This window comes from Dinoponera quadriceps, unplaced genomic scaffold, assembly GCF_001313825.1.
Source record: "Dinoponera quadriceps isolate SergipeBrazil2010 unplaced genomic scaffold, ASM131382v1 scaffold533, whole genome shotgun sequence".
NCBI classification, from domain to species: domain Eukaryota; kingdom Metazoa; phylum Arthropoda; class Insecta; order Hymenoptera; family Formicidae; genus Dinoponera; species Dinoponera quadriceps.
This window is the reverse complement of record NW_014554780.1, coordinates 1,553,815-1,581,168: the sequence shown is the minus strand read 5'-3', so window position 1 is coordinate 1,581,168 and position 27,354 is coordinate 1,553,815. Positions and strand designations below refer to the sequence as shown.

The 27,354-nt window shown below is 39.9% G+C and overlaps 6 protein-coding genes across 13 annotated transcripts; 3 read left to right on the top strand and 3 right to left on the bottom strand.

Moving 5' to 3' along the window:
- Positions 1-28: 28 nt before the first annotated feature.
- Positions 29-3,315, bottom strand: LOC106741867 (N-alpha-acetyltransferase 60-like). The gene is made up of 2 exons (XM_014614267.1): positions 2,408-3,315; positions 29-2,003 (listed from the first exon to the last, which is right to left on the bottom strand). The coding sequence occupies exons 1-2, from the start codon at positions 2,685-2,687 to the stop codon at positions 1,426-1,428; spliced, it is 858 nt and encodes a 285-aa protein (XP_014469753.1). The 5' UTR covers positions 2,688-3,315; the 3' UTR covers positions 29-1,425.
- A 988-nt stretch (positions 3,316-4,303) lies between these two features.
- Positions 4,304-6,846, top strand: LOC106741834 (tether containing UBX domain for GLUT4). Its single transcript, XM_014614215.1, has 7 exons — positions 4,304-4,483; positions 4,622-4,677; positions 4,757-5,006; positions 5,129-5,668; positions 5,749-6,106; positions 6,206-6,371; positions 6,438-6,846. Exons 1-7 carry the CDS (start codon positions 4,397-4,399, stop codon positions 6,601-6,603), a joined length of 1,623 nt encoding a protein of 540 aa, XP_014469701.1. The 5' UTR covers positions 4,304-4,396; the 3' UTR covers positions 6,604-6,846.
- Positions 6,847-6,938: 92 nt separating this feature from the next.
- LOC106741832 (protein ecdysoneless) lies at positions 6,939-9,893 on the bottom strand. The gene is made up of 5 exons (XM_014614214.1): positions 9,618-9,893; positions 9,054-9,547; positions 8,483-8,990; positions 8,202-8,400; positions 6,939-7,995 (listed from the first exon to the last, which is right to left on the bottom strand). The coding sequence occupies exons 1-5, from the start codon at positions 9,874-9,876 to the stop codon at positions 7,566-7,568; spliced, it is 1,890 nt and encodes a 629-aa protein (XP_014469700.1). The 5' UTR covers positions 9,877-9,893; the 3' UTR covers positions 6,939-7,565.
- A 304-nt stretch (positions 9,894-10,197) lies between these two features.
- LOC106741831 (xylosyltransferase oxt) lies at positions 10,198-14,824 on the top strand. Of its 5 annotated transcripts, none has more exons than XM_014614211.1 (9): positions 10,198-10,289; positions 10,594-10,840; positions 11,103-11,291; positions 11,368-11,837; positions 11,929-12,071; positions 12,147-12,307; positions 12,376-12,757; positions 13,183-14,141; positions 14,224-14,824. In XM_014614211.1, exons 3-9 carry the CDS (start codon positions 11,121-11,123, stop codon positions 14,671-14,673), a joined length of 2,736 nt encoding a protein of 911 aa, XP_014469697.1. In that variant the 5' UTR covers positions 10,198-10,289; positions 10,594-10,840; positions 11,103-11,120; the 3' UTR covers positions 14,674-14,824. The 5 variants fall into 5 exon arrangements, with proteins under 5 accessions (XP_014469697.1, XP_014469698.1, XP_014469696.1 ...); XM_014614210.1 differs by lacking the exon at positions 10,198-10,289 and adding an exon at positions 10,297-10,388; XM_014614212.1 differs by lacking the exon at positions 10,594-10,840 and having other exon boundaries at positions 10,202-10,289.
- Positions 14,825-15,192: 368 nt separating this feature from the next.
- On the bottom strand, positions 15,193-17,636 carry LOC106741784. 4 transcript variants are annotated; one of them, XM_014614098.1, is made up of 3 exons: positions 16,767-17,636; positions 16,656-16,700; positions 15,519-16,581 (listed from the first exon to the last, which is right to left on the bottom strand). In XM_014614098.1, the coding sequence occupies exon 3, from the start codon at positions 16,440-16,442 to the stop codon at positions 15,639-15,641; it is 804 nt and encodes a 267-aa protein (XP_014469584.1). In that variant the 5' UTR covers positions 16,443-16,581; positions 16,656-16,700; positions 16,767-17,636; the 3' UTR covers positions 15,519-15,638. The 4 variants fall into 4 exon arrangements, with proteins under 4 accessions (XP_014469587.1, XP_014469584.1, XP_014469585.1 ...); XM_014614101.1 differs by adding an exon at positions 15,193-15,290 and having other exon boundaries at positions 15,659-17,636; XM_014614099.1 differs by lacking the exon at positions 16,656-16,700.
- A 540-nt stretch (positions 17,637-18,176) lies between these two features.
- On the top strand, positions 18,177-23,402 carry LOC106741837 (E3 ubiquitin-protein ligase znrf1). The gene is made up of 4 exons (XM_014614221.1): positions 18,177-19,064; positions 20,022-20,117; positions 20,457-20,562; positions 21,024-23,402. The coding sequence occupies exons 1-4, from the start codon at positions 18,686-18,688 to the stop codon at positions 21,079-21,081; spliced, it is 639 nt and encodes a 212-aa protein (XP_014469707.1). The 5' UTR covers positions 18,177-18,685; the 3' UTR covers positions 21,082-23,402.
- The last annotated feature ends 3,952 nt before the right edge of the window (positions 23,403-27,354 follow it).

The following is a 27,354-nucleotide window of genomic DNA, read 5'->3' as shown; positions in this document are numbered from 1 at the left end:
ATTATATACAGCTATTTTTATATTTAATTTATATATATATATATATATATATATATATATTTATTTATTTATATTTACATTATATGTATATAAATATCATCTGCACACGCACTCACATCGCACTTTCACACACAGTTCATTTTCTTTCTAAGTTCACTCTTGACGCTTTCACGATAAATGTCATCTTTTTAACGTTGGTAAAGAAGACAACAAAACATTTTCATCTAAAACAGTTCTGTAAGGGCAAATACAAATATTAAAGTGCTTCTCTAAGGATATATACACAAACTGAAACGAGAAAAATATGTTCTCTTATTACCCGAGTTTGTATGGGTTATTCCCGATTATAGTACGTAAAAGGTGCATTTTTAAATTAAAATTTAAATGTTAATTTTATTTAATTTTAATTAAATCAGCTTTAATTAATTAATTATTTTTAATTAATTAATTTTATTTAAATTAATTTTAATTAAATTTAAAGTTGATCAAGTTCAATTTGGTTAGGTTTAATTGATTCAACTAATTTATAAGCTTTACTATTCAACAAAGTGTTCAACATTTAAAGTAAACATTATATAATAGATAACTCATACAAGATGCTTCAGTAAAGTGTCTTTAAATAGGAAGATTTCTGTTTAACGTATTTATGATTCGAAAATATACTGCCCGTTTCATTCTGTGCATACATCTCTTATTTCGATGTAATATGCAACATATATAAATCGCTGCAAAGAAACATCAGCGATAAATCATCTTCTTTGATTGCGCATTGCGTTAAATAAAAGTATGTTCAAAAAACGTTTTCTATAAATTCAAAGTAACAACAATTTAGACTTGTATCAATAAGAAACGATGGAAGAAAAATTCAACACATTAACTATAGGTCTGTTCTTTATAGCTGAACTGCCTGCACTAATTATTTCTTCCTCTTTTTTTTTTTTACACGGTCACATTTATACGTCTGTTTCAAGTTCTAAAAGTGTGCACTCGTTCAGCGACAAAGAACAGACTTTACGTCAACTTAAATTTTTGGCAGTTATGTATGTTGAGTATTTTAACACGCTATCATCTAATACCGATACGTTTCTCGACTCTTCTGACGATCCTTGGTAACGGTAGCCATACTAAAGTACTTTGAGGCCTTGCTTCCCGAATTTTAGACAAATGTAATTGTAAATGTTCATTCGCATTACTACAAGTTGGCAGTGGACACGACATCCGTTTCTGTATTACGTTCGTTCTGTACGTTCGTACGTCACATCGTAGTCAAGCGGGGGTCCACCTAACGAAATCATATAGAGAGGACAGGCTCCATCGTGAAGCCGTCGGTAAAAATGATTGATTTATGGCACTTTACATACAACACCTCTAGAATTCAAGGGAAGAAATAAATACATAAAAGAACATAATAAATCACAAAATATATCATCTGTGATACGAGAGAACGGTGGTCGCCCACAGAAGACGTTGCCAGATCCATCGCGGCACTCTGCACGGCACGAGATTGGTCATCGCTCCGGCCAAATGACGCACCCAGTCCCAGATACCCCACGGCGCATGGCCACCGTTCACGTAGAGAACGTACATGAAGCCGTCTTTACACTTGCCGCGAATCGAATAATAGTACGGAAGGAAACTGTGCAGTCGAAAGTGGCACCTCTGGTAAAACAGTATAGCGGGAACATTGCTGGAGAGTACGTGTAGGAAGACTGCCTTAACCGAGGAACGTTCGGGAGCGGTGACATGGGCCAGTAGCTGTTCCAGGAGCAACGAAGCTATCCCGTTCCTCCTGTACGCGCGACGCACACCTAAGCTAAGTATGTAACCTACTAGACAATCCTTTCCTAAACTGGAACACAAGATACCGCGTTCTTCCTTATTCAGCTTGGTGTACGGCTTGATCTCAGCAATGATCAGTCCTATTATCACTCCACCGTATACTGCCGCAAGTGCGTAGAACTTCGAGGAGCTTGTAATCTCTTCATACCATGAGTAAGGGTAATCTGCGGAGGGAAAAATTCAATTACAATCAAGCAAAGTACTCTCTCCCGAATCTTTCTCTACCAATAACAGAAAAACAAAAAAATACTCAATGTCCACAAGTAATATTTCAGTACTATAGCTAGACAATTCGACGAACGTTTCTGCGAATGACATTGGACTTATCTGTTGTTATCAGTCTTGGTCTATGAAAAAAACATTACATTCCGAAGAGAACCTGTGTTATCACTGATATCAGGCAAAGGTGATCTGTCGGTACCCAACAGAATTCAGAAATATCTTCAACATCATTCGAGAAAACAATATCACATGTCCACTCTACAAAGACAAGAGAGAAAACTTTGATATTTCAGGAAAGAGATGACGATCCCAAGTGTCATCGCGAGGAGCGGTATCACGAGCTCACCTATCGGGAACCAATCCTGACAAAGCGAACGCACTTCCTCCAGGTCGTCGGGACAGAGGAAACGCAGCTGCACTTCGCCTAGCACGCACAACGGTACCGTCACCGGCGTCACGGCGGTGGTCGTCGCGGTGCCGCCGGTGGTCGAGCAACGAAGAGCGACGGTCTCGCTTGTGTAAGAACGCTCGCCATCCGGTTCGGCGGCAGAGGCACCGACGACAGCACCAGACTCACTTCTCTCGATCTCCGGTAGGATCAGGTACCGGTTAAAGGACACCGCCATCGCGCCGCAGCAACTTCTCGATCATCATCTTACGGCTGATCGTTTGCGGCCGCCGAGGCAATGCGCGCGAGACCAACAAGGCATGAACGAGAACGTCACGTCGTCACCACGCGGCTGCCGCTGGTAAACACGCAGCGGCGCGTCGTGAACATTTTGTTTTTGTCCGTTGGTTCGTTAGCTGGCTGGCGCAACGCCGTTCACGACGTCCCTTCGCTGACGAATACGGCAGATGTGACACTCGCTATCTCGTGCGCGCGCCCGGCTAATGTAAACGTCCTTCACGTTCATCGCACGCGGGTAGGTTGCCCGCCACTCAGGGACTGCTACGGGGGGATATTCTCGAGAAACAAATTTTCCTATTGAATATCGTTTCGCGACCTACCAAGATCCGCAGGGACTCGATCGTGAATCTTTTCTCCTAACGCAAACCCGTGAAAAGTAGACGCTTCCTGACTCAAGGTAACGTCAAATGATGTCCTAATGACGTTAGAAACGTCAATAAGACGTCACCTTGCTGTTTGGGAACTTTAATGCGTTTATTCCTTTTTCGCGCACTGCCTAAGTTTTAGACGCTTTTACGTGCGGTTGTTCTCCAGCAAGAGACACAAGTCTAGTTGTATCAACATTTGCCTTTATTTCGTATTTGGTAAGAAAAAGGATAATAAATGATGTAACTAGAAACTTTTACCGGCTTATATTTCTCGCTGAAGTGCGTTCAGTAGCGAGCTTCTGTAACCGTCTACCGACGACTATCGGTACGTGTCGTTGCGTAGCTCGTTTGCCGTCAACGCAACATATTCCCTAGCCGTCGGCGGAGAATCCCGCAAAAATTCGACTGGACGGAAAGAGTACCTTTTATTAACTAATCATGATAAAAGGAATTTTTTCGATTTTCTATCTTGATCGGTCGATTAAATATTATCCGAGTCGAGTCGGATTTCTGAACGCAGCCCTGGAAAGCGATCAGCATCGTTATTATTATAGCTTGGAAACACTTTTTTTCTCAATTTTTAGTGAAAATCTGTAGTATACGTGACATGAATTGTATAAATTTTCAGCAGGTTGTGAATATTGGAGAAAACGCGACCTTTATTAAACTGACTATATATTCGTCTGCAAAACGAAAGGCGCGTACAAGTTTTTTCGATCGTTGCTGTGAAAATTAGCGTTTTTTTTTCAGTATGAATGTAATGTAATGTAATGCGTTTCCTCTGTCCCGACGACCTGGAGGAAGTGCGTTCGCTTTGTCAGGATTGGTTCCCGATAGGTGAGCTCGTGATACCGCTCGTCGCGATGACACTTGGGATCGTCATCTCTTTCCTGAAATATCCAAGTTTTCTCTCCTGTCTTTGTAGAGTGGACATGTGATATTGTTTTCCCGAATGATGTTGAAGATATTTCTGAATTCTGTTGGATACCGACGGATCACCTTTGCTTGATATCAGTGATGACACAGGTTCTTTTCGGAATGTAATCATGTTTTTTTCATAGACCAAGACTGATAACAACAGATAAGTCCAATGTCATTCGCAGAAACGTTCGTCGAATTGTAACGAAGTCGCGTTTGTTGCGAATTGATCGGTGTCATGAAGAACGTGGTCGAAAGCACGTGGAGTGTCTGCGCGAGCGAAGCTGCTTTGGATCAGCTGTTGTCTTCGTAGCTGGTCGGTGCGCGCGCTCAGAACCGCTTGAAATTTCGGTGCATCACCATGGCGGCAATCAAATCTGTCATCGTTCTTGCGCCGAACGGCCGCCGGCAAAATGTAAAGGTTACGCTCAACACGACGATCTTGCAGGTAAATCGAGCGGCTCGCTATTACTGCGCGTTCTTCGTCAACGATTGATCGCGCTTGTAAGAATAACACCGACGTCATGCAACACGTTGAACGAGAGAAAATGTTGATATTCTCATGTTGCGATTCTTTTCCCGTTAGGTTTTGGAAGAGGTGTGCCGGAAGCAGGGCTACAATGTCGACGATTATGACATAAAGTTAGTACGACATTTGGGAGCTTCGGTTTGCAATGTGGTATAATTTTCATAAGCCGTGTGTTACATCTCACTGTTACAGACACGTTCATCGAATATTAGATCTTAACACGTCGTTCCGCTTTACTGGTCTACCGAATAATGCTCAGCTGGAAATGGTGGCTTGCACGAAGGTGCGCTCCATGTCGAACGTTACAATTGGTATACAGCCGGAGGACGGAGAAAGAGTAACGCGCGAGTTCTCGCCTAATACAACGTTAGCTCAAGCACTGACAGACATATACCCCGATTCGGACCTCGAGAGAGTCGTGTTGATCTATATGCATAATGAGGTATGTATATACATATGGCATATGTTGCGAAACGTAGAAATTGATATGTTTTGCTTGGTTGCTGCACGATGCAAGCGTAAAGAAAGGCAACGAAGATGCACCTCAAGTCTTTCTGGTATTAGGTGTGCGGAAGAGAAGCGTTGGAGAAAACGACGTTGAGGTCGCTAGGCCTAAACAGTGGAAGGGCGATATTGCGATTAATGTATCGCGATCCCAAGCAATTGAAGACTCAGGCACATGTGTCGGCGCCTTTGCTTCCCAAGCCAGTCACGGCAGTGGATAACTCGTCGAGTAATAGAAATTCCCAAAGAGTGCCTTCGCCCACACCACATTGTAGTAAGACAATGGACGGTGTGATTTTACCGACGGAAATGGCCGACATACAGAACAAACCAGGAGGTAAGATGAGTGTAAACATAGATGAGGTGAAAATGGATGCAACGGATGAAACAAAATTGGACGCAAATGCGGACGAGGAGAAGATGGATGTAGAAATCGAACGGGTGGACACGAGGAATGAGGGGAGAAGCAAAGAGATGGATACATCGACGATAGAAGAAACTCATTCTGCGTCCAGTGTGAGGGAACACGGCACTGATGAGAGAGATCCAGTCACAGAGGCGTGCAAGAAAGATCAGGAAGATACATACAAAATTGAGTTTGTAAGATGTAATTGTGCATAATACGTGCAGTCTCGTAGCAACGACGTGTTCGCTCATTAACGTATATAATAATCTTGTAGTTAGGGGAGAGAAATGCTCTAGTGTTCAATCAAGCCGGAACTCAAGCATTGCCGAGGGACGAATTGCCGGACAGCTTCTTCGAGCTTAACTTGCACGACGCGAGGACTCTTTTGCGAGACGCCAAGCGTCGCAGAGAGGAACTCGAATCCGCCCCGCTGCTGACAGAGGCGCAACGCCAGTTGGACCGAGACAAACGGACTTTGGACCAACTGAACAAGTATCGGCGTACCGTTATTCGCATACAATTTCCCGATCAGTTCGTTCTTCAGGGATTGTTCGGGCCACTGGAGAGCGTTCAAACTGTCAAGGATTTTATCACGAATTACTTGGATGATCCGAGCTGCGCGTTCACAATCTGTGAGTAACGATACGCAATTAACGTGCACTCATCTTACACAGATGAAGTGGAAAAAGATATGTATTTTTAATAAAATCTCCTCCCTCTCTCGTCGACAGACACCGCACCACCAAAGCACATTCTAAACCCTGAAGCGCGACTGATAGATGAGAACTTGATTCCTTCCGCTGTCGTTTATTACTCCGGACAATCGTCGCTCAGGCCGAGTGTAAAAGCAAAATTAACGGATCCAAGAGCCGCTGGTATCGAAGCTGTGAGATCTAGGTAAGACGAATCGATTGTAGCACTCAATATGGATCTCGATGTTACATTTCACACATTTATCTATAGAACCGACACGATGCGGGAAGAACAAAACCCGACGACTAGAAACGAAGGAGCTGTTGAGAACGAAAGCGACGGCGTTACCGCGGGACCGAGTGGTGAATCGTCGGCACAGAATGAAAACAAAATACCAAAATGGTTCAAACAATTGCGAAATTCCAAGAACGCGTAATGGTGAATCGTCATCGTCGCCAGCACGGAATGAAGAGGGGAAACCAAAGTGGTTCAAACTATCGTCAATCAAATAATCGATCATATTGCCAATATCGCCACAGACGATGATTCCCCAAATTGTAACATACACGATACGGGATTTCTATGCAAACTTGTACGCGCGCAGGCACGCATGCATGATAGATGTGTCGTCATGCGCATCCTCGACAAGTCTAAAATATACAAATCTATACACAACAAACGTCCAACGTGTCTCATTATTCCAATTGAAATGTACAAAGCTTTACAGAAGGGGATAGTCCGTTCCTTATTAAAATTAGTTATAAAAGTGGAAACAAAATGCTACGTATACAAATAGTAGAATACTTTGTTCTTACCGACTAACTCTATGGCCTGCAGTGATAACATCTTACACATACATACATACACATATATATGTATATATATACAAGATGTCGTAATTCGCATCTCGATATATCGACAAAATAGCTCGTGAAAACCAACTGTTCAATATAGAGAAACACTTTTAATATATCGGTTTTTCATCGTCGAACTGTCTTGTTATAGTGTCTTGAGACACGAATCACGGGACAAACGCCTTGTATATAACATGTATGAAAAACAGTGAGATATATACACATATATATATGTATACATGTATAGCCGAGTGATGAAAGTACAATCGTGATCTATATAAGTATGTATCGATGATACTAACCGTGTGATAAAAGTGCTTCGATCAATAACATTAAGTATATATACTTTAAGTAATAAATGTAATAATTATTTAGATAGTAACAAGATTTTAGTTCACGATATATCGGCTTTTTTCGTCTCGTATCGGCGAATGTTTATGTACTTTGCAGAGAATGTAATGAAGCGAGAGTTGCAGTAATGTTTATACGAGACGAGTTTAGTCAATGTGAATTAATCGTTATCAATCGTCTGTCAAAGGTGCCATTAACTTTGCAAGTCGGGTGGTACCGTCGTAGGCGATTGCAACTGCAAATGCATGAGCCTCCGAACCGGGCCGCCGATTAGATTTCCGGCCGGACCGGAGCCGCCGGCTTCGGCCTCGATACTCTCTCGCAAACTTGCCTCTACGGGGTCCGCGACATTCTTATCCTCGGCCGCTACGGCGCTCTCCTCTTTTACCATTTGCGACTGTAGTTGCGAGTCTAACAGCCGCATATACTTGTCCATATCGCCGCCTTTATCCTCGTCATCGCCGCCAAGCGATCCCTCCGAGCTACCTTCGAACTCTCCTTCGCCTCCCGGCACGACTAAATCAAGGATACCCCTCAGTGCACTGTCGAATACATCCGCGTCGAAATCTATTCGCGTACTATCCTCCGCGTCTAGCATCACATCATTTTCCATCGATTGCTCCCTGCAAAACACTCGTCATTATTGGTTACCTTCCAGCAGGAGACACAAACTGACACAGTGTAGTTATAAGAAATTTGCGAAATAAGGACAAATGATATATAACTGTGGCAATTTGTATCTCTTGCTGGAAAGAAATCATAAACACACATTGTGTATTTTTCAGTGATTCGCTTGAATAAATCAGCACGATTTGCCCCCGACACGTACCCTAAGAAATGCACGCCATCGACACCGCTGGTTTGGTTGAGGAACGACTGCACCTTCTCTCGGAGACTCAAAGACTCCTGATCCAATTTCCTGTCTTTCACGTTGCCCCACTGTTGGTTTAAGTACATTTCTAATTGCGCCGGGTCTACATTCAGCCAACTGTCGCTATCCGCGGGACTCAGTGTGGTCTCGTCTTGAGCTGTGAGTGAAAGTTTATGTAATGTAAGACGCGCGCGATGTGCAACCATTTCGAGAGAGTGGCACAATGTAAAACGAATTACCATGCATTTCAATGTCATTGGTCTGTATATTCTCCCATGCTTCTAAGACTTTTTGAGCATCGCTTTCGTGTAAATTCGTTAGATTATCAAACAAGGTCGCATGCTTCAAGAAATACTCTTTCGCTGTGGACAGCAACTTATCACGTTCCTGGCTACCCTCCAACAGATCTCTAAAGTAACCGTTCGCCTCTAAACGAGCTAGATAAGCGACGAAGGCTGGTTCGTTCAGCTTTAACTTCTCAGCGCCGTCGGAAACGTCCGACTTCTCTTTCGTATGTTTCCTACGTTCTTCATTGGCCCGGGCTACTAGCATCTCTAAACCGCATGCTACCTTAACTCCGAGAACATGAGCATTGTATTTTGAGCAAGTCGCGGGTGGTATGTTCCAACCTGTTCTTGGATCACCGGTATAACGACAGTGCGTTGCCATAGCGTATAAACACTTGGTCATTTTCAGATTGACCATGGTTCGTTGCTCAGGCGGAAAATATCTCATGGCGCGACATACCTGAAACATAACGAAACCGTGATACAAAGCAGATTGTGCGAAAAGTCAATTACGCTCTGTTACCCTGCGTTCCAATGGATCCGAGTGACAAATAGTTCTAATCGCTGGGGCTATAAGTCTTGGTTCTAAACGAAGTATAGAGGCTGCTTTCTCCGGAAGGAAAGCTCTGGTCTTGTGCTTCCTTTTCTGTATCTCGTCTGGATAAATGCCAATTCGTTTCTGCAACACAAGCTGAACCTTCTCCAACATCTTGGAGATATACGGCTTGCCGTTTATGTTGTTCAACAGATTCGGAAATGACGTTCCCCTCTCCCTGATGACATGTATGTCACCGTTGTGAATGAACACTCGATCTTGGCATGTCTCGGGGCTAGCCCACAGTGGTAGAACATTGGCAGCTTCTATCAGAAGAAATTCCCCGTCCGAGTCCACTACTCTGGCGATCAATCCGTTGAAAACTTTGGTAAGCCTAAATATCAGGAACACCGTCAGCCACTCGTCGCCTATGTCCTCGTCGAAACGCAGACTCGCATAAATGTGGGGCAAGGTGTGATAGTCTAGCGACGAGAAGGCATATTGTTAACGATCAGTTACGGTAACCTATGAAAATCACGTGAAGATACTTACCTTCCTCTACAGCTGATCCTTCGAGTATTCTATTCAACAACATTGCTTGCTTCGTTCTAGGACGGAAATTTAAGCTGTCGCAGTGCCAAATATGATCGACGATAAACTGCGCGATCTCCGCGTTGTACTTGGCGATTTCTTCACTCAACGTCGCTTCCGTTACCGCGTCCGGGTCCGTCATGTAGCAGAACTTGGGGTAAAGGAAACACTCGAGGATGTCCTCCTCCTTCGCTTTATGCATGACAGCTGTGTTTGCCATTTTCTAGCGTTGAATACCTCGGGTCGGTCTAATAACTGTACTCGCTATCGCGCTCCTCTGTGTCACCTCTATGTTCACCTATGTTCACCGAACAGACACGCGACCTTCGTGCGACGCTCGGTTTCCATAGGCGTTCTTCGTAGATGAACGCATAGACAACAATAAGCGTGACCAAAGTTGTTTACTGGATTATCGCAGACGCGATCATAACCTATACGGCAAAGTTGGCCGAGCAACTCGCGCTATAACGCGCGATCCTAACCTAACCTTCTCTCAGCGGTGGCTTGGCGATGCTGTCACACGGTGCCTGCATTCGATGCATTCGTGACTGTTCATGACAGTGCATACAACGATGGGGTGTGCGGAGCGCATGAGTGGAAGAACGCGTTCGGTTTTCTGCCGAAGGGAGCAAGGTACGGACTGATTCCCACCACCGATGAGGCTACCGAGAGATAAAAAAAATCGTTAGCTTCGATGGACTTGACTTCGATTCGTAATCGACGGTCGTAATCGTAAGATATCCGTTTAAGTTAACCGACAAATTTCACTTCGAGCTCTAAGATTTTCTTAGCTACTTATGAAAATCTCACCCTCCCCTCTTCTTAGATTCCGCTTTGGAGCTGTATGATTATTTGTATTGTTGATTTTGTATGAATCTCTTAAATTTGGATAAACTGTAAGATTACTCCTGTACAGATATATTGTATCTGTGTTAAGGATGCCCGAGGAATGTGCAGAACAGTTGTCCTGCGAGCAAAGTTAGCACATAGACTGGTATAATTTGCCTTGACCAAGCCAAGGGTATAATGATCCCCCTCAGATGCGGTATCAGGAAATAGGTTGGCAGTAATTGTGGGACAACAATGAGTTCTTTGGCGAGAGTTCCATATTCATAGAATCCAATTGTCATACAACAGTTAATGAAGTTTATAAGTGATCTCAAGGAAGTATTTTAGAATATTTGGTAATTAACTAGATTAATATCTTAAGAATATCCTTAGTTTTTTATATACATATAATAATACATATATTTATACATGTAAGATATTTTTTAAGTATCTTTTATCTATTTCTATTCCTTCAACATCTTTGGTACAATATATAAACAATCTTACAGTTTATTAATGAGATAAAAGAGATTTATGCATAACCAACAAATGAATTTACAATTTTCAAGTAAGATTTAGGAGAGAATATATTCCTATAAACAACCAGAAATTTTACAGAAGCAATATTTGAGGAACATGGTGAGCACCAAGAACCACCCAGCTGGCCGATCGTCCAGCTGCTTACGCAAATATCGGCTGCTCTTCACGTTCGGCGTAACTGTACTGTGTGTACAGATTTATCTAGCCCATACATTTTTCGGTCTGGACAATGGCAGAGGTAAATCCAGCCGGCTGTCATCCGGAGAGGTAGTCTAACTCTTATGCTAAAAACAATACGTGTAATTGTAAAACATATTAACCCATTACTTGATACTTTTCATAGGGTGATTCTTCTCAACCTGAAGAGGGCTTGCCGAAAGGCTTACGTCAATTGAAGCTTCCACCTGACAAACAGACAAATACAAATAAGCAAACTCTGCAATCTCAACGAAATCGCACCGCCAGAATCAAGCTAGATCGTAAATCACTAAACTTTATACCTGTGTGCGAGGTTACGGGCAGAGAAGCAGTGAGTGCCGTAACGCGTGCTCAAAGTCAAGCATGCAAGCAACGCATTGTCAATGTGACGTGCCTTAGCCAGCAGGGTTTATTGTACCCGGAAAGAGTACAGTCTTTGTGTCCTCATTCTCCAGGTTTTACAGGCACGCCGACCAGCTTAGGCTGTTTCAAAGATGATAAGACATTGAGAATACTTTCTGGTTATTATCACATTTTCAAAGGGAACAATTCTCCGGAACACTGCGCTTACATGTGTCTTCAATCGGGATATCCATACGCCGGTACAGAGTACTCGTTAGTATCTTTCAAAATTAATGTGTGTACGTTTGCATTTTATTTCATTTTTTTCTTAAAGTATACATCCATCAAACACGCGCAATTTCAGTGTGGAATGCTTCTGCGGGATGGAGGAACCACTGTTTACAAAACGTTTACCAGACTCTAGCTGCAATATGAAATGCTCCGGCAATCCGAAGCAGTCGTGCGGCGGCTATTTAACTGTCAATGTGTATTGGACTGGAATTCAAAGTAAGCGCATGTAAATATATATATAGATATCAAAATACTAGATTATCCTCTCAAAATCTTTCTTTAATTTAACAGAGTTTAAACCTCAAGAGGCGAGAAACTCGAGTTTAAAGAACGAACAACCTGTGCGAATAGCCTATCTGCTAACGGTAAATGGCAGGGCGAGTCGCCAGGTGAAGCGGCTTATGAATATTTTGTATCACCCCTCGCATTTGTTTTATATCCACGTTGACGCAGTAAGTAACGTCGATAATGTGCTTGGTACATTAATAGATGTATTTAAATCGGGTTTGTCTATTTTCAGAGGCAGGATTATTTATATCGTGAAATGTTGGAGGTGGAGAGATCATGTAAATTGAACAATATTAAAATAGCGAGAGGGGAGGGCTTGAGACACGCGAGTATCTGGGGCGGTGCGAGTCTTCTAACTACTCTTCTGAAGTCGGCGCAACAGATGCTCGCTCATCATAATCACTGGGACTTTCTCGTGAACCTGTCGGAATCCGACTTCCCAGTGAAAAGCAACAATCAACTCGTCGAATTTCTGAGTTGGAACAAGGGCATGAACTTCGTGAAGTCTCACGGAAGAGAAGTTCAGCGTTTCATAACGAAGCAAGGTTTAGATAAAACATTCGTCGAATGCGAGGCACGCATGTGGAGAATCGGCGATCGAAAATTGCCAAATGGTGCGTGACTTTGTTTTAGATCTTCGAGAAAATTTCAATATAAAATACAGATATCGATATAAAAATGTAAGACACTCGCAACATCCGGTATGCTTGTGTTTTGGAAGAAAAAGAAAGCTAATTTCCGTTTCTTAAATTTTTAGTTATAGAAATCTTGTGAAATTAGCGTGAATATTTTAAAGCAACGTATAATTTCAGTTATATTGATTAAAACTGATATTTTGGTAATTAAAGAACAAAATGTATGATGCATACGCATTCTTAGATTTCAAAATATTTGCAGATTTTCTAAAGCTTCTACAACTAAAAATTGCAAAAAAAAACCCCGAACTTTTTTTCTTAAAGATAAAAAACAAATACAAGTATATAGATCAAATATATATGTAAAACTGTAATATATATTGCTATCCTCGTGTTTTGTACAGGTATTCAAATTGACGGTGGTAGCGATTGGATTGCTCTAAGTCGGGATTTCGTCGAATACGTTGCCAATCCAAATCCTGATCTATTAGTAGACAGTCTGTTAAAACTGTTCAAATACACCTTGTTGCCGGCTGAATCGTTCTTTCACACCGTTTTGAGAAACTCGAGATTCTGCAACACCTATATAGACAATAACTTGCACGTAACTAACTGGAAGAGAAAGTTGGGATGCAAGTGTCAATATAAGGCGGTAGTGGACTGGTGTGGATGCAGCCCGAACGATTTTAAACTCGAGGATTTTAATCGGATACGAAACACGGCGGATCGCAATTTATTTTTCGCCCGAAAGTTCGAGCCCGTCATCGATCAGAGAATCGTGGACAAGGTGGAGGAATGGCTATATCCCGACAGAATAAACAGAACAATCAAAGCGTGGGGCTACGATATGTACTGGCAAAGCCTATATCATCACGCGGACTTGAGTCCGCTACCTGACGACGCGTTACTGACGCTCTCGTATTCCTTGGCGAGGCTGGCTTTCCGGAAACTGAAAATGAACTATAAAGATATTCACTTGTTAGAGAATACCGCGTATTTCCGAGAAGATCGGTTCGCAGGCATACTAATTCTCGCAGAGAATAAGGATAAATCCTTCGGTGTATCTGCATTACCCAGAGATCGTGTGAGACGCGTAGAAGCTTTGGTTCACATGCGACATAACTTCTCCACGAATAGATATTGGCTAGGAAAGATACGGAGTCTCGCTGTCAGTACAGATTACGATCAAAAGGAGCAAACGTTTAGAAACCTGGCGGGCAGTATGGGCCCGTACTCGAATCCAGCGTTGGCTTATGAATTCGACACAGGTGTTGCGGTACCGCAAAATATATCAGTCCTATGGATTGATCCGCAGGGCCGTTTGGCCGATATTAATCATATTCTGCTTGAGGAGATGACTCTGGTAATATATACTTATATATTAGCTTTAGCCTTAAATTTTATAATTAAAATACTTGACGCATGTAACTTCATTGTGTTTTCAGGTAGGACACGTTAAACCGCAGCTCAACGAACAGTTAACCGTTGGTACCTGGCAGCTATTGTTGGTTGCTGACACCCTGCTGGTGACGAAATTAAATTTTCTGGTGACCCCGTTGTCCTATTGGAAGACGAAGGAGATTGACCTGAAAAAGGCTAAAGAGATAATAGACGGTCCAAGCACCGTTTATCATGTTACAGAGGAAATGAATAAGAAATGGTCGAATTTAGTAAGATTCGCGATGCTGAACGAGCAGAATAAACTCATTGATGCCGGCGATGACATCGATGATTCCATAGACAAGCTAGTATACGAGCATTATGACGTTGTCGAAATATGCGACGCCGACGACGAGAGAACCAAAACGAAGCTACAAAAGTGTACAGAGATACATTGGAGCTCTTTGAGCCCCGATTCAAAGGCTGAAACTCGTAACCTATGTCAAAACTACTAATTAATTATTTTACCAACTACGTGCCATTTTCGCCGTTTTGAAATTTATTGTACGTGTATAAAGATTACAAACGTCTTTAGATATTTTTATATCGACTAAACTGTAAATATATAACGTATTTATAAAAAGAAGTATTATATATACATATGTATACACACACATACACACATTATATATATATATATACACACACACGTGCGCACACACACATATACGTATATGTATACATGAATTTTTGGTATATGTTGCAATTAATAATTCTGTCTAATATTTTCACATTAAAAATTAATGGATTGTATATTAACACGATGGATTATTTAATAGACAAGCGTTCCTCTGATTGCTATTTCAAATATAAAAAAAAACACCCGATCGAATTTTCTTAAGGGGAGATATACACCTAGAAGCCGGAAAAAAGATCATTTTTTGTGAATTTTTTCAAGGAAAACTATTTGAAATTTCGGATTGGGGTTTTAATTATCTAAAAGTATATACATTAAAAAATATATTTATTTTTTTTTAATTAAAAATATATTAGCAAAAATTTACAAGGATATTGGATGATACTTGAAGCACTGTAAAAACACGGTACCCACTGGCGTTTCTTCAAAAATCATCTGAAAAGAAAAAACCAAAAAGATTATTAAAATAGATACTATAATCTAGTACTTGTCATAGGCGATTTTGAAAATATCGATTTATGACAAAATGGCGAACGTCTGAACATAAAGGGTGATTTTTGGGCCAAAAATTAATTATTACTTTGCCTATAAAACAAAAACTAAGTAACGGAAAAAAAATCCTATGACAAGTACTAGATAATTGTGTATAGAATAACCAAAAAAAACCTCAAGGCAATCGGTTCATTGGTTTTCGAGAAATTTTGGGTACCGATTTAAAAAACGTGGTTTTGAGAAAAACGCGTTTGAAAATTTGGAAATGAATTAATCATGAAATTTGTCAACTTATATGGAATCATCGATACCAGGCCCATAGTGTAGGTCTTCCTCGGTCAACGGAATGTTCATTTCTTCTAAATTTTGTTGTCGGCGCCATATTCGACCTTCTTTTGTCTGCTCTTGCGCTTGCAGCTCGGCTTTCACAATGCGAGTTTCGTCTTCTTCTGCAGCGTACAAGTGTGCTCCTGAACCAACTGATATTCCCAACACGTTCATAATTTCCAATAATGAGGTGACACCATTGTTGAACATGCATGTTGCCAGAAATACAGCAATGTTAACGATTTCGGCCCCGCTGTTCATCGTTTTTGGAGCTATCTTCCAAATCAGTTGGTTGAAGCTCTCATTGGAGTTTTGGGTATATCCGCCAACACAGCGTTCTAACAATTTGTCATTGCTGAGGTCTTCGTATATTGGTTTAATGACATCTAACACCTCTTTTGGCAATGCAGCATAATCGTGACGGAAATTTTTCAGTTTATTTGTAGCTTTCGCTTGTTGCCACTTGCACCACGATTCGGGGCCTTCTGGACAGAAATGATGCTGAGGCTTGCTGTCTGTTGAGCTATAATGGTAGAATGTTGCCCATATTGCTTTTTTCATATCATCCTTGGAGTTACAGTTTTTGCAAATAGCTAAACAATAGTAAATGCTCAGTTTATCTATAAGCTTTGCTGTCAATTTGTTTTTGCCGCCGATTCCAGAATTATTTTTTTTTGCATCCGCGAAGACGGGTTCCCATTCGCTTTTGAACGTGCCCCACGCATTCTTTTTTAACAATTTCATTCTCATCACCATACGGTTTCGCATTTATTATCCCCGTGTACGTCTTAGAGTCGCCATCCCCCACGTAATTTGTGTACATAACTCCATGCTTTTCGACAGATCTTGAAAATAATTCTATCATGGCGTCTACTTCCATTTTGCCTGACGATCCTTCATGATTGACCTGACAATTTTCAGCGTGATTAGATTTCCATTCCTGATATTGCTCGGTATTTTTGTGTTTATTCCAATAGTTACATTCACCACAATAAGAAGATTTTACAAGAAAATCAACGACTTTTCCTGTAAAATGACCAATGAGAACCGCAACTCCATATAACGAGGTAAAACGACATTTTCGCCACGTACCATCTCCTGAAACGGTCAGTTTTGTGTTATCAGTACTCGAATTTTCTTTTGTTATTTCCTGTTGTTCTTCTTTAACAGCTTGTTTTAACACCAATTGAACAATACTTGAAGCAGCCGAATGAATGTTATTTATTATCATATCATACGTCGTTTGTCGAAGCGGAGGTGGTAAATCCATGAGTCCACAAAATTTCATAGCTCCACGCAAACCAATACCCAGTAAACGCATAACAAAAAAAAACGTGTGTTTATTTCGTAAGCTGTGTTGATGTACGGGCACGAAGAAATAAAAGTCGGCTTGCACGATGAACACGAAACTACAATTTTAAAACCGAGTCCTCTAGTGCTTTCTATAGAGAATCGAACATCACTATCACACTTTTTGCATTTTACACATTCTGATAAAGCAGAAAACACAGTTACAAAATTCAAAATTCGATATCCGATGTTTGGATCTTCTGGTGCGGATGTTTCACGAGCAGTTTTCAATTTTTTGGTACTGGAACTAATATTCTCGTCGGAAAGTTTTTCGGCAGAATATTGATTTTTGGGCGGTATTCTTTTTTTACTTCGATCCTTGCGAAAAGATCCGGATCGATGAGCTTCTCGAGAACCTTTATTTTTTGTATCCATTTTTCTCTCAATATTTGTTCACTAACGAAAATTCACTAAAACGCACAGTTGCACGAACAAGCTATTGAAAACGTGTCTACTTCTGGCAATGAATAACAGCCATCTGATATTTCCGTTATACCTGGAGCCAAGCATGCTACACCTGCCTAGTATGCCCAAAAACACAAACAATTGAATCACAAAATAAGTCTACGCCTTTTGTTCGAAGAGTCACTTGCTGTTACCTGCCTGTCGCCTATCGGCTCGGCGTTGTAAAACACGTTTCACCGTCTCGGCTGTAACTGGCTTATTTATCGAAATACTACTTTACCGTTTTTACCTGATATTCTAATGACCTCAAACTTCAAGGAAATGCAAGAAAAAAAAATCGATTTTTTCGACCATCTAGGTGTATATCTCTCCTTAATGCAATAAAAAAATCAACTTGTTCTTGATTGTTAGATATCCTGCATGCTGATTGGCTGTCGGTTAGGGAATTCTATTCGTTCGGCGCTTTTTGAATCGACCGTACTTTGATACCTGTCGATCCCGAGCTATGCCTGACGATCTGATAACTATCAGTGTCATTTGCCTATCGAGTTTTATATTCAATCAACTAATAAAAAAATAGCTCTGACTTTAATAACAAATAATCACGATGTACGAGTACCTAGACTAAGCGTGCGTGCGTTCGAACAATAAGAGGCCAACTTCAAATGTAAAGGCGCCCGTGCATACGCAGCGACGTGCATAAGCGTGAAAGTGGAGTGTCTGCACAAGCCGAGCGCGTTGACATCTAGGAAGTTTATCGCAAGATGTCGGGGGATGTTTTGTGCGACGAGCCGCTGGTATGCTCGCGGACGAAATGACTTGCTTGTCGTGGCTGCGCACGTCTGCTAAATTCCGGCCTAAGTTAAATCCCAGAGTGTTGTAAGCACGCCGGTGGGCCAACGCCAGCCAATTCGTCCGAACCTCCTGCCACCGAAGCGGAAGGAAACGAGGAGATCAGGGCGAACGAGGACTGTGCCAGTGTACGTGTGTATGTGTGTATACCACTGCCAAGACCTAAGATAACCGGAGCGCGGTATACCGGAACCCGCTTTCAATCTCGTTAATTAAACAGCTGAGTGATTGTTCGACTTTTGCGGTAGACAAAGAGACTGATTGGGAGGGCGAAAGAGAGGGAGAGACAGAGTGTGTGTGTGTGTGTGTGTGTATATGTGTGAGAGAGCAAGAGAGAAAGGAAGAAAGGGAGATACATAGAGAGGACAACGGACACGTGGTGAACAATTACAACCTCAGCTGGGATGGGAGCCAAGGCAAGCACTGTAGCACAGTCTGCTGGTGGCAACGGTCAATCCTCCACTGGGGCCAATGAGACAACAATGCAGGGTTTCTCCATGCTCCGTTCTCTGCCTGGCGGTGTGGGTATGCTGCAGCATCAGCATCAACAGGCCAACCAGTCGCAAAGCTCACGTGTATCCGGGGATAGTAGACAGCGTGCGCGCTCGTTGAGTTCCGTACCAGATCTCTCCTCCGCTGAGCAGGCCAGTCTTGCTACTTCCGTTGGAGTAGGAGTGGGTCAGGCACTGGGCTTGCCACAGCTAGACTCCGACGACGCTGATGAGGATAGCGGACGCGTTTATGCTGCTCATAGCTTGCCTTCACACATTTGGTCCCTCAACGGTAAGTAAGATCTACTTGAGCCCCCCTCAGTTTGCACGCTCACATGGACAAAGCTAGACAAGCTAGACTCAGAAACCTACCCACTCTCTGACCGACTATGAAATCAGTTCGTTGTATGGATTACAAAGTATACCGTGTGTTCATTTTATTTCTACGTGACTGAAAATCATAACGTATGTTACATACGAGACGGATAAACTATCGAGAAGTTGTCTAGTGAATCTACTTCTGAAGAGCGCTGTACAAAGTGATACTGCTAAAATCGAGTCATCGCGGAGTGTTCGCTCGTTATTAGCATCTATATTTTGCCAGCCGCATTTCCATTAACAATCGATTTGCACGACAAGACAGACCATCATACGGCATGTTTCAAAAGTCGCTCGGTCTCTCAATGCGAAGTGTTAATCGGCGGTCTCTAACCTAGTCGTGAGCAGGCACGCGAGCGAGGTTATGTTGGCGACCGCGAAGCTTCGCGGACAGAGTGCTCGCGACGATGGTTCGCGGGTAGGACAGGGGGCGTTTGTTTTGACGCATGTTGCCGGGGTGGTTGGCCCGGTAACCGCGTGCAATCGATGACTACTCGACCGCAGGCTAAGTAAATTTTAAATTAGCGATAAATATCGAGTAAAGAAAGGCGAAGTGAAAAAAGAGAATACGCCGATCATCGCGAAAGATGAGTCTCAGCAGTGAATCGCCGCGTGGGACGAAGGGTCATGGCTGAGGTTATGTCGGGTCTATTATGGGAATTATAGTGAGCTCGTGCCTGAACGAGTCCGAGGCTGAGGCTGTCCCGGTAGACCGAGTGAGGAGAGTCTTATATGGTATATTATATTTTTCTCCTCCCACGCTATTTCTCGTATTCTACGCCGTCCCATCCTCGTTTCTCTTCTTCCCCACCCCGCCCAAATACCGCACACTTGACCTTCGTTTTTCTGAGATTCTTCGACTATGTTCAAGGTCTAAAATGTCCCGTATGCTCCAAGTTCATTCTACCGGATGATATAGAATGTCACCTGGTCATGTGCCTGACCAAGCCACGGCTCAGTTACAATGGTAAGTTTTTCACTGTAATAAGATATATCATACTTGGGAAGGACCAGAGAAAAGTGTAATCAAGATAAAGAAATAAGAAGTAAGCAAATTGACCAATCATAGTTGATTATTCTTCAACCGTAAAATGAATAATCTATTGTGATTGGTCGATTTTTTTGTTACTTAAGTTTTACTATTCACATTTTTGTGTGTGTCACGGCCCTAAACGTTGTTCTTCACACTTTTTGCTGTTCGTCAATCAGTGAATCATTGTTTTTGGAACAAGATTTCCCCGACTACATATTTATGATGATTGTGATAAATGATAATTAAATGCATCGTTGCTTCTTCACATAACAGAGGACGTGCTAGCAGATGAAAAAGGTGAATGTGTCATTTGTCTTGAAGAATTACAACCTGGTGATGTTATAGCTCGCTTGCCCTGTCTCTGTATATATCACAAAAAGTATGTATAACAATGTCATTTAGTTATTATTCTATTTTAATTCTTTACTAATATGAAATATCATAAATATCACTAGTAACGAAGATATTTAGTCATTCTGTGATATTTAGCAAGGAAGATGTAAATATTATTTTATCATAAAAGCATTGCCAAATTTGGTTATAAATATTTGAGATAAAATATGGCCTGTCCGTTTTAGCTGAACTAATGTTGCACCAATGGTTCCTTTTTTCTTCACTGCTAAGTAATATACTTATTTTATTGGGAAAGCCAAAGGTGCAATCTAGTTCGCTTAAAACGAGCAAACCTGTAAACAATAAAAAAAGTAATTGTAGAGTATATATATATATCATGATAACATGTCATGCATTGCCATTGGAATATTAATTATTCATAGTTGAAAAATTAAAAACTACTTGTCATTATGATAGAATGGATAATAATATTTGATATCTGTCTAGCTGCATTGATAAGTGGTTTCAAGTGAATCGTAGCTGCCCTGAACATCCTGGAGATTGATTCGTACCTACTGAATTTGGTGGAGCACTGTGGAACAAGTTGCTGGCCCAAAGGACATTCACGTCGATGGGATTAAGACAGGACGAAATGACAGAAATTTGAAAAAAGCTAGTCAAGGTGGCTGCTAGTCCGCAATGGTGATTGGTGTGTGCGGTGAATATTGTTCAACTGAACATGAGACTCACTGAAATCGAACATGAAAGCAGATGTTTAATTCAATCCTCAACTCTACTACTCTTAATCGGGAGACTTAAGAAGAAATCGCCATAGGATTCAACGATACAATGCTATTACCTATACGTATCTACAATTACTCTATTATTGCTCTATCGCTTACTATCGATTGTACCATATTTATAAATTTTACTTAGTTTTACTCCTTGAACTCGATTTAGTATTTAAGCAGGACGATCTTTATTAGTATCGTTCATGATTTTCTTTTCATATTCTTTTTATCCATTTTCGGAAAATGGGGGACAGGACGAATCTTAGTCAAGGATACCTGCATAGTGAGCAGGTGAGCTCTACCTTAAGTTAGTTATATTTTTACTGATTTTAAGTGTCGAGACCATGTATCATTTTTCGTTGTCTGTTGGGGGATGAGTGCTAGAAAGGATATTTTTGATACTTTCATAAAAGGGGAAGCCAGGATGTATAAGAGTTCCAAACGCCGGAGACGTCGTAATGCTGTTGATGCTGTAGTAACAATAAAGGTTCTGATTTAACCTTCCTTACTGAGAGATTCATAATAATGTGATAATCTCTTTCGTTGTTAATAGAGAGAATTGACACTCCGTGTTACTGAGATGTACAGTCTATTGTCGATTACCGAGGATTACCTACTGTATAATTAATCTCTTTTGTATATGATAAGGAGGATTGACATACCCAGCAGTAGTTTTTGTAATACGAACAATCAAAGTCTATCATTGTTCCAGTAATGTGCGCAAATTGTGTATGTTCGGGTCGGACTTATAACTCGCGTGAGGTTAAAATAAAACCAATAAAGTAATAAGAATATGAAAAAACGTGAACAGTACGGTGAGCAAAAGGGGAACTAGAAATAAGTTATGTTAATAAAATCGAACACATAAACGTATGGATGTACAGAGTGTCCCGTAACCACTGTGAAACATTTTAATAGCCTGTCCTGGAATCTAATTCAAGTCAAAACATCCTAGTTGGCCCTAGGTGAAATTATCATGAGAGATCGAGGTTTCCAAATTATTAAGCGATTAAAATATTTATCACAGGACGCGAATAAAGATGATGCGCTCCACACATACACAAAATTAATTCATTTTCGTACGCTATTAAAATATTTTACGGAGGTGTGGAACACCCTGTGTATATATATACATACTTTCGTGCACTTTCTCTCGACTACTTATATTAGGAATTAAGCTGAAAGCTTTTTCACAACTAAAATAATTTCAAGATTATATAGTCTCGACAAATTAATCTTGTTTTTTATTTAGTTTTAAGTAGACGTCAACAGAATTGTATGAGTTGAAACTTAGTTACCGAGATATATTTAATGTTAAATTCTGCTGTTACTATTCATATTAATTCCTATATTCGATGTAACTATAGTTATATATGTACTATATATTATACCATATATTTCATATTCTCCCTATTCTCTAAGGAAATTATCAATTGATCAATTCGCCGAGATATCTGTACTCGAAAGAAAGTGCGCGATGCCTAGGACACTCTGTGTGTGTGTGTGCGTGTGTATGTGTGTGTATGTGTGTGTACTTTTTTTTAAGCCATGTGAAAAGTAAGTGACTCTAGACGAGGGGCTCGGTTTCATAAAACAGAAATTAAAAAAAGAAGAAAGTTGAAGAAAGGGAGAGTGAAAAGGAAGCATGTAAAGAACTCGAAATAAAAGTGTGACATCGATAATAGCGATAATACGTTGAAAGAAAATCTCCCCTTGCGTTTCGTTGCTGATCGAGGATTGTCTTGCGGCTGGTCATTTTATCGATTTTACAATATGTAAGGTTTGTTGTATGTGCCGATTACAAGGGCGGGGTGTGCGGGAAAGAAAGTGCAAGGTGACGCGGTGAGGAGAGACGTAAAAATAGATCGCGTATTCTATATCGGCACGCGACAGGGCGTGGAGTACATGTGTTGCATGTGTGTGTTGCACATATGCAAGATATGCACGCGCGTGTTCGTCCGCCTCGCTCTCGATCTTGTAGCGGTATTCCGTATTCTGTAATACGTACAATTATAGGTTCATTTGTTCGACACTGTATTTTCTCATGTTTTCTGCATTTAACATATAACAAGCGCCAAGCTTGTCTTTTCTTTTATTACCTCAGTTTCTCTTATGATTAATTTAAAATTTAAATTGTGCGAGACAAAGTATATATGAAACAAAAGTCAAGTTCTTTTCTTTAGACATGAAATGTAATATACCCGGCGTTCAATACTTTTTTTAAGATTTAAAAAATGCTAAGTTTGACTTGCGGACTGGAGCTGCGTCTTTTGTGAGAAAAAATGTATGAGAGATGGACAAAAGGGTACAAATTAAAATTGCGGAAGGTACGAATGAAACCAATAGAACTGTTTCTCATGGGATCACTGTAAAGTGGGGTGTTTGTGATGCTTTTCTAAAATTACATAAATCAACGAGCAAATTCCAACGATTTTTCTTTTTTCATGAACGTTTGTCCTCCTTTGTATCGCTTGGGATTTATTACTTGTCTCGTTTGGGGACCTATTCCTAGATCAGTATCCTATTTCGTTCGTCAATTGAAAAGCATTTTCAAACACGATAATCCGATTTTTCAGATAAAATCGTGCGTTATCAGCTGAGACATCCGGTTGGCATCCTGATTTCAGAAATTTTTAAGAACAACATCATTGAGACATGGGAAGCAAAATGTGCTATAATATTTTAATCTATATTATTTTCCAATACTCGTAAAGTCGTCACAATATCTACAAAAGAAGAAGAATAAGATTATCCGAGTAACCACACTCAGAGAAATAACTTAGCAAAATAACAGCTAAATCTCATTACCTAGTCAGAACTTTATGGTCATTGCTGAAAGGTGGCTATTAAAGGTAAAATGCATTTGCTGCGAGAACTTTGGGTCTGTTCTTTGTCACTGAACTAGTACACACTTTCGGAATTTAAAAATAAAGATATATAACTATGACTTCATGTAAAGAAGAGGAAAACAGAATTAGAGCAGGCTAATGTAGTCGGTTCAGCTACAAAGAACAGACTTTTTATCAGCTAAAATTAGTATGAGTAGCTAAAATTGGTTAATTATGCTTTTGATCTGGTTACATCATGTATAGACAATACGAACGAAATATGTTTATATCAATCGACGAAATGATATAATACTTAAAGTGATTAATTCACGATCCATAGGTCTTGGATTCGAGGCCGTCAGTGCTTTAAGCGTTTGTAATGTTTTTCAAATACGACACAGCATTAAATCGAGTAAATAGCTAAATTTCAGGCTAAAAATCAGTATATACTTAACACCCGAAGGACAGATTTTATTAAAAAGGAAAGCATTAAATTTTCAGTTGGGAATGTGGATATGATATCGATGTTATTGTGCATTCTAGCTAATATGTTTCACTGTAGCACCCAAATTCAAACAGCTAATAAATTTAGCTGCGATAGCAACAACAACATAGGCCTCTTCTTTATCGCTGAACTAGTACACACTTTCGAAACAGATAGCTGGGACTGTAGAAAAAAAGGAAATAGAACTAGTGCAAGCTAGCGCAGTCAGTTCAGCTGTAAAGAATAGACTATATTTTAAAAACACATTTTAGCTGCCGCAGTTAGATTTTAACTACTATGACTAATTCTTTCTCTGAGTACAGTGACTTGCGTCTGTGCGAACGAAAAAAATGCTTAAAGAACGGCAGCACATAGGAATATAATAGTAATATTACTATTAGTAAATTGCATAAATAATGCAATTATATTATTTTGCTGTCGTTTAAGGCAGTTTATAGATAATATTATTATTTTTATATAATTTTTTTTTTCATTATGTTCGTAATGCATATATTCTAATATTTCGACAGATTGTGATAAACAATGAATAATGACTCAAAATCACAACGTTGTAACTGCGGACACACAATTTATTGGGAAAAAGTTTCCAGAATGTTCTACAAATATTAGAGATATCAGTGTGCCGGTTTCTTAGTTATTTCCACAAAACTACAAATATTAGAAATATGAGTGCCGGTTTCTCAATTATTTCGAAACAAACCAAATGCCCAAGTCTCCTGAAATTACTGAGGTTTCCCGTAATCAAAATAAAAATCATTAATTACTGCAATTTTTTTCTCAATTTCTAACATTATTACGTTCCGTAATTAAGCTACGAATTAAAATTCTATTGAGAGAAAATTTAGTTAGAATTATCCGAAAAACATGATGTTACCGTACACTTAATATTATTTCCGAAGTTAAATTTATCAAGAATTTATTCCTCTTTTTCAAACGTGAAAGTTACAACTATGGATCCATTCTTTGTCGTTGAACATAGTGCACGGAACTTAAAAAGAAACAGATACATAGTTATGATTTCGTGCAAAAAAGAGGGAAGTAGAACTAGTGCAAGCTAATGCAGCCAGCTATAAAGAATAGGTCTTATTTTGTTGCTCGATTCAAGGTGAGCGAAGGAAAATTGAGATTACATTCGATAATTTTAAGACATCTTTTGTCCAAATACCTCCAGTTACGGCTTATCGCCCGGACATTTTTCAGTTATCTAAAGTATCATTTCCACAGAGTCGACAGATACGATACGGAATTCCGCTGCTTGATGGCTATAACAATAACAATCTGATCATCATCAACAAGTAAATTACGAGAGCCCGTAAAAAGCGCGTTAGCCTAGCTCCGTAGAATAAAAGAGATCACGAAAGGCGGTGGAAGCCTAAATTCGCAGGATTGTAACTGTGGACACACATAGGTTGTAATGAAACATTTGTATGTATGACACTATTGACTTAAATATATAGTTTATAAGCTACATCTCCGATTTACAAGGGAACTAGTTTTAGAAGCTGTTTCCTTTCTTTTTTTATACTAAAGCAACAATACGTAAAATTGCGCGCGTACACATCGTGTAATGGGAATTCTTCCGGATAATCCGAAATTGTTCTCGACCTCGCCGAGAATCGGACTGAAGGCTATCTATTAATTTGTTTAATTATTAAATATTAAGCTAGGATTGTATTTAGGTAAAATTGAAATTTGGAATTCATAGAAAGATAAGATTTTATCAAGATTCATTTGTATATCACTCCTCGAAAATAATTTCACGAAGATTCTTTAATTTTTATCATTCGGAAAATATCGATGCTCTTAATTGTTGAATGTGGTAGTAAAAATTATGGGTTTCTTCTACAATACAGTGGCTAATTCATTTAATTCAACCCCCTCGCTACAAGATAACAGCTGCTTCAAACAATTTCCCAGTGACCACCCTGTATATCGTATGCATTTACTAAAAGTTATTGCATGAGAACATTTTAAATATATGATTGTTTTAATCAGAAAACGTCAGGCTCAACTACGACCGAATAATTCTACCTTTATCTTAATTCTCGGGGAACTTGAAAAAACCTGTAACCACCCAGGCAGAACAAATATCTAAGAGATGTCTTAAAGATGCTCAATTTTTATTTTAGATATCTTTCAGACGTTTTGGAGAAATCTTTTAAAAATATGTTCTATCTAAATAGTTGGCCACCTTTTCAAACTTTATTAGATCAAAAATCGCGATCTCGATGTCGTGATCGATATCAAAACCAACATCGATATGATATAAATGACAGGAGGATTAAATGAAAAATATGTAAAGATATAATTATACATATTTAACTGACATTGGAAATTAGGAAATTGCTACGAATTAAATTGGACAAACGGATAATAATTTCAAAATACGTAACCTTAAAAACTAGCCATTCGGCAATAACATGCGATATTAATCAGCGGCTTATGTAATCCCAGGAGAAAAAAGATCATGAAATTTGTTTATATACGACTATATATAATCATATATGTCCACAAGGAAAAAATGTTGTTTACAAATTATCTACAAATACAATCGAAGTAAATGCTTCTGACAGCACATAATAATATCGACATTTCATTAAATGTCATAACATCATTTGTTTCATATGGACATGTATGATCATATATGTAACCACATATATGGGTAAAATTTATATATAATTTCATTTAATTATATATAATCATGTATAATAATT

Bases quoted from the DNA above. Each gene is read 5' to 3' on its own strand.
- LOC106741867 (XM_014614267.1), bottom strand. From the start codon at position 2,687: ATGGCGGTGTCCTTTAACCGGTACCTGATCCTACCGGAGATCGAGAGA. The intron at 2,004-2,407 runs GTGAGCTCGTGA...TTCCCTCCGCAG, and splicing joins TCAGGATTGGTTCCCGATAG to ATTACCCTTACTCATGGTAT.
- LOC106741834 (XM_014614215.1), top strand. From the start codon at position 4,397: ATGGCGGCAATCAAATCTGTCATCGTTCTTGCGCCGAACGGCCGCCGG. The intron at 4,484-4,621 runs GTAAATCGAGCG...TTTTCCCGTTAG, and splicing joins TCAACACGACGATCTTGCAG to GTTTTGGAAGAGGTGTGCCG. The intron at 6,107-6,205 runs GTGAGTAACGAT...TCTCGTCGACAG, and splicing joins GAGCTGCGCGTTCACAATCT to ACACCGCACCACCAAAGCAC.
- LOC106741832 (XM_014614214.1), bottom strand. From the start codon at position 9,876: ATGGCAAACACAGCTGTCATGCATAAAGCGAAGGAGGAGGACATCCTC. The intron at 8,991-9,053 runs GTAACAGAGCGT...GTTATGTTTCAG, and splicing joins CGGATCCATTGGAACGCAGG to GTATGTCGCGCCATGAGATA. The intron at 8,401-8,482 runs GTAATTCGTTTT...TTTCACTCACAG, and splicing joins CAATGACATTGAAATGCATG to CTCAAGACGAGACCACACTG.
- LOC106741831 (XM_014614211.1), top strand. From the start codon at position 11,121: ATGGTGAGCACCAAGAACCACCCAGCTGGCCGATCGTCCAGCTGCTTA. The intron at 11,292-11,367 runs GTAGTCTAACTC...TACTTTTCATAG, and splicing joins GCCGGCTGTCATCCGGAGAG to GGTGATTCTTCTCAACCTGA. The intron at 12,072-12,146 runs GTAAGCGCATGT...TTAATTTAACAG, and splicing joins GTATTGGACTGGAATTCAAA to AGTTTAAACCTCAAGAGGCG.
- LOC106741784 (XM_014614098.1), bottom strand. From the start codon at position 16,442: ATGCGAAACCGTATGGTGATGAGAATGAAATTGTTAAAAAAGAATGCG.
- LOC106741837 (XM_014614221.1), top strand. From the start codon at position 18,686: ATGGGAGCCAAGGCAAGCACTGTAGCACAGTCTGCTGGTGGCAACGGT. The intron at 20,118-20,456 runs GTAAGTTTTTCA...TTCACATAACAG, and splicing joins GCCACGGCTCAGTTACAATG to AGGACGTGCTAGCAGATGAA. The intron at 20,563-21,023 runs GTATGTATAACA...ATATCTGTCTAG, and splicing joins CTCTGTATATATCACAAAAA to CTGCATTGATAAGTGGTTTC.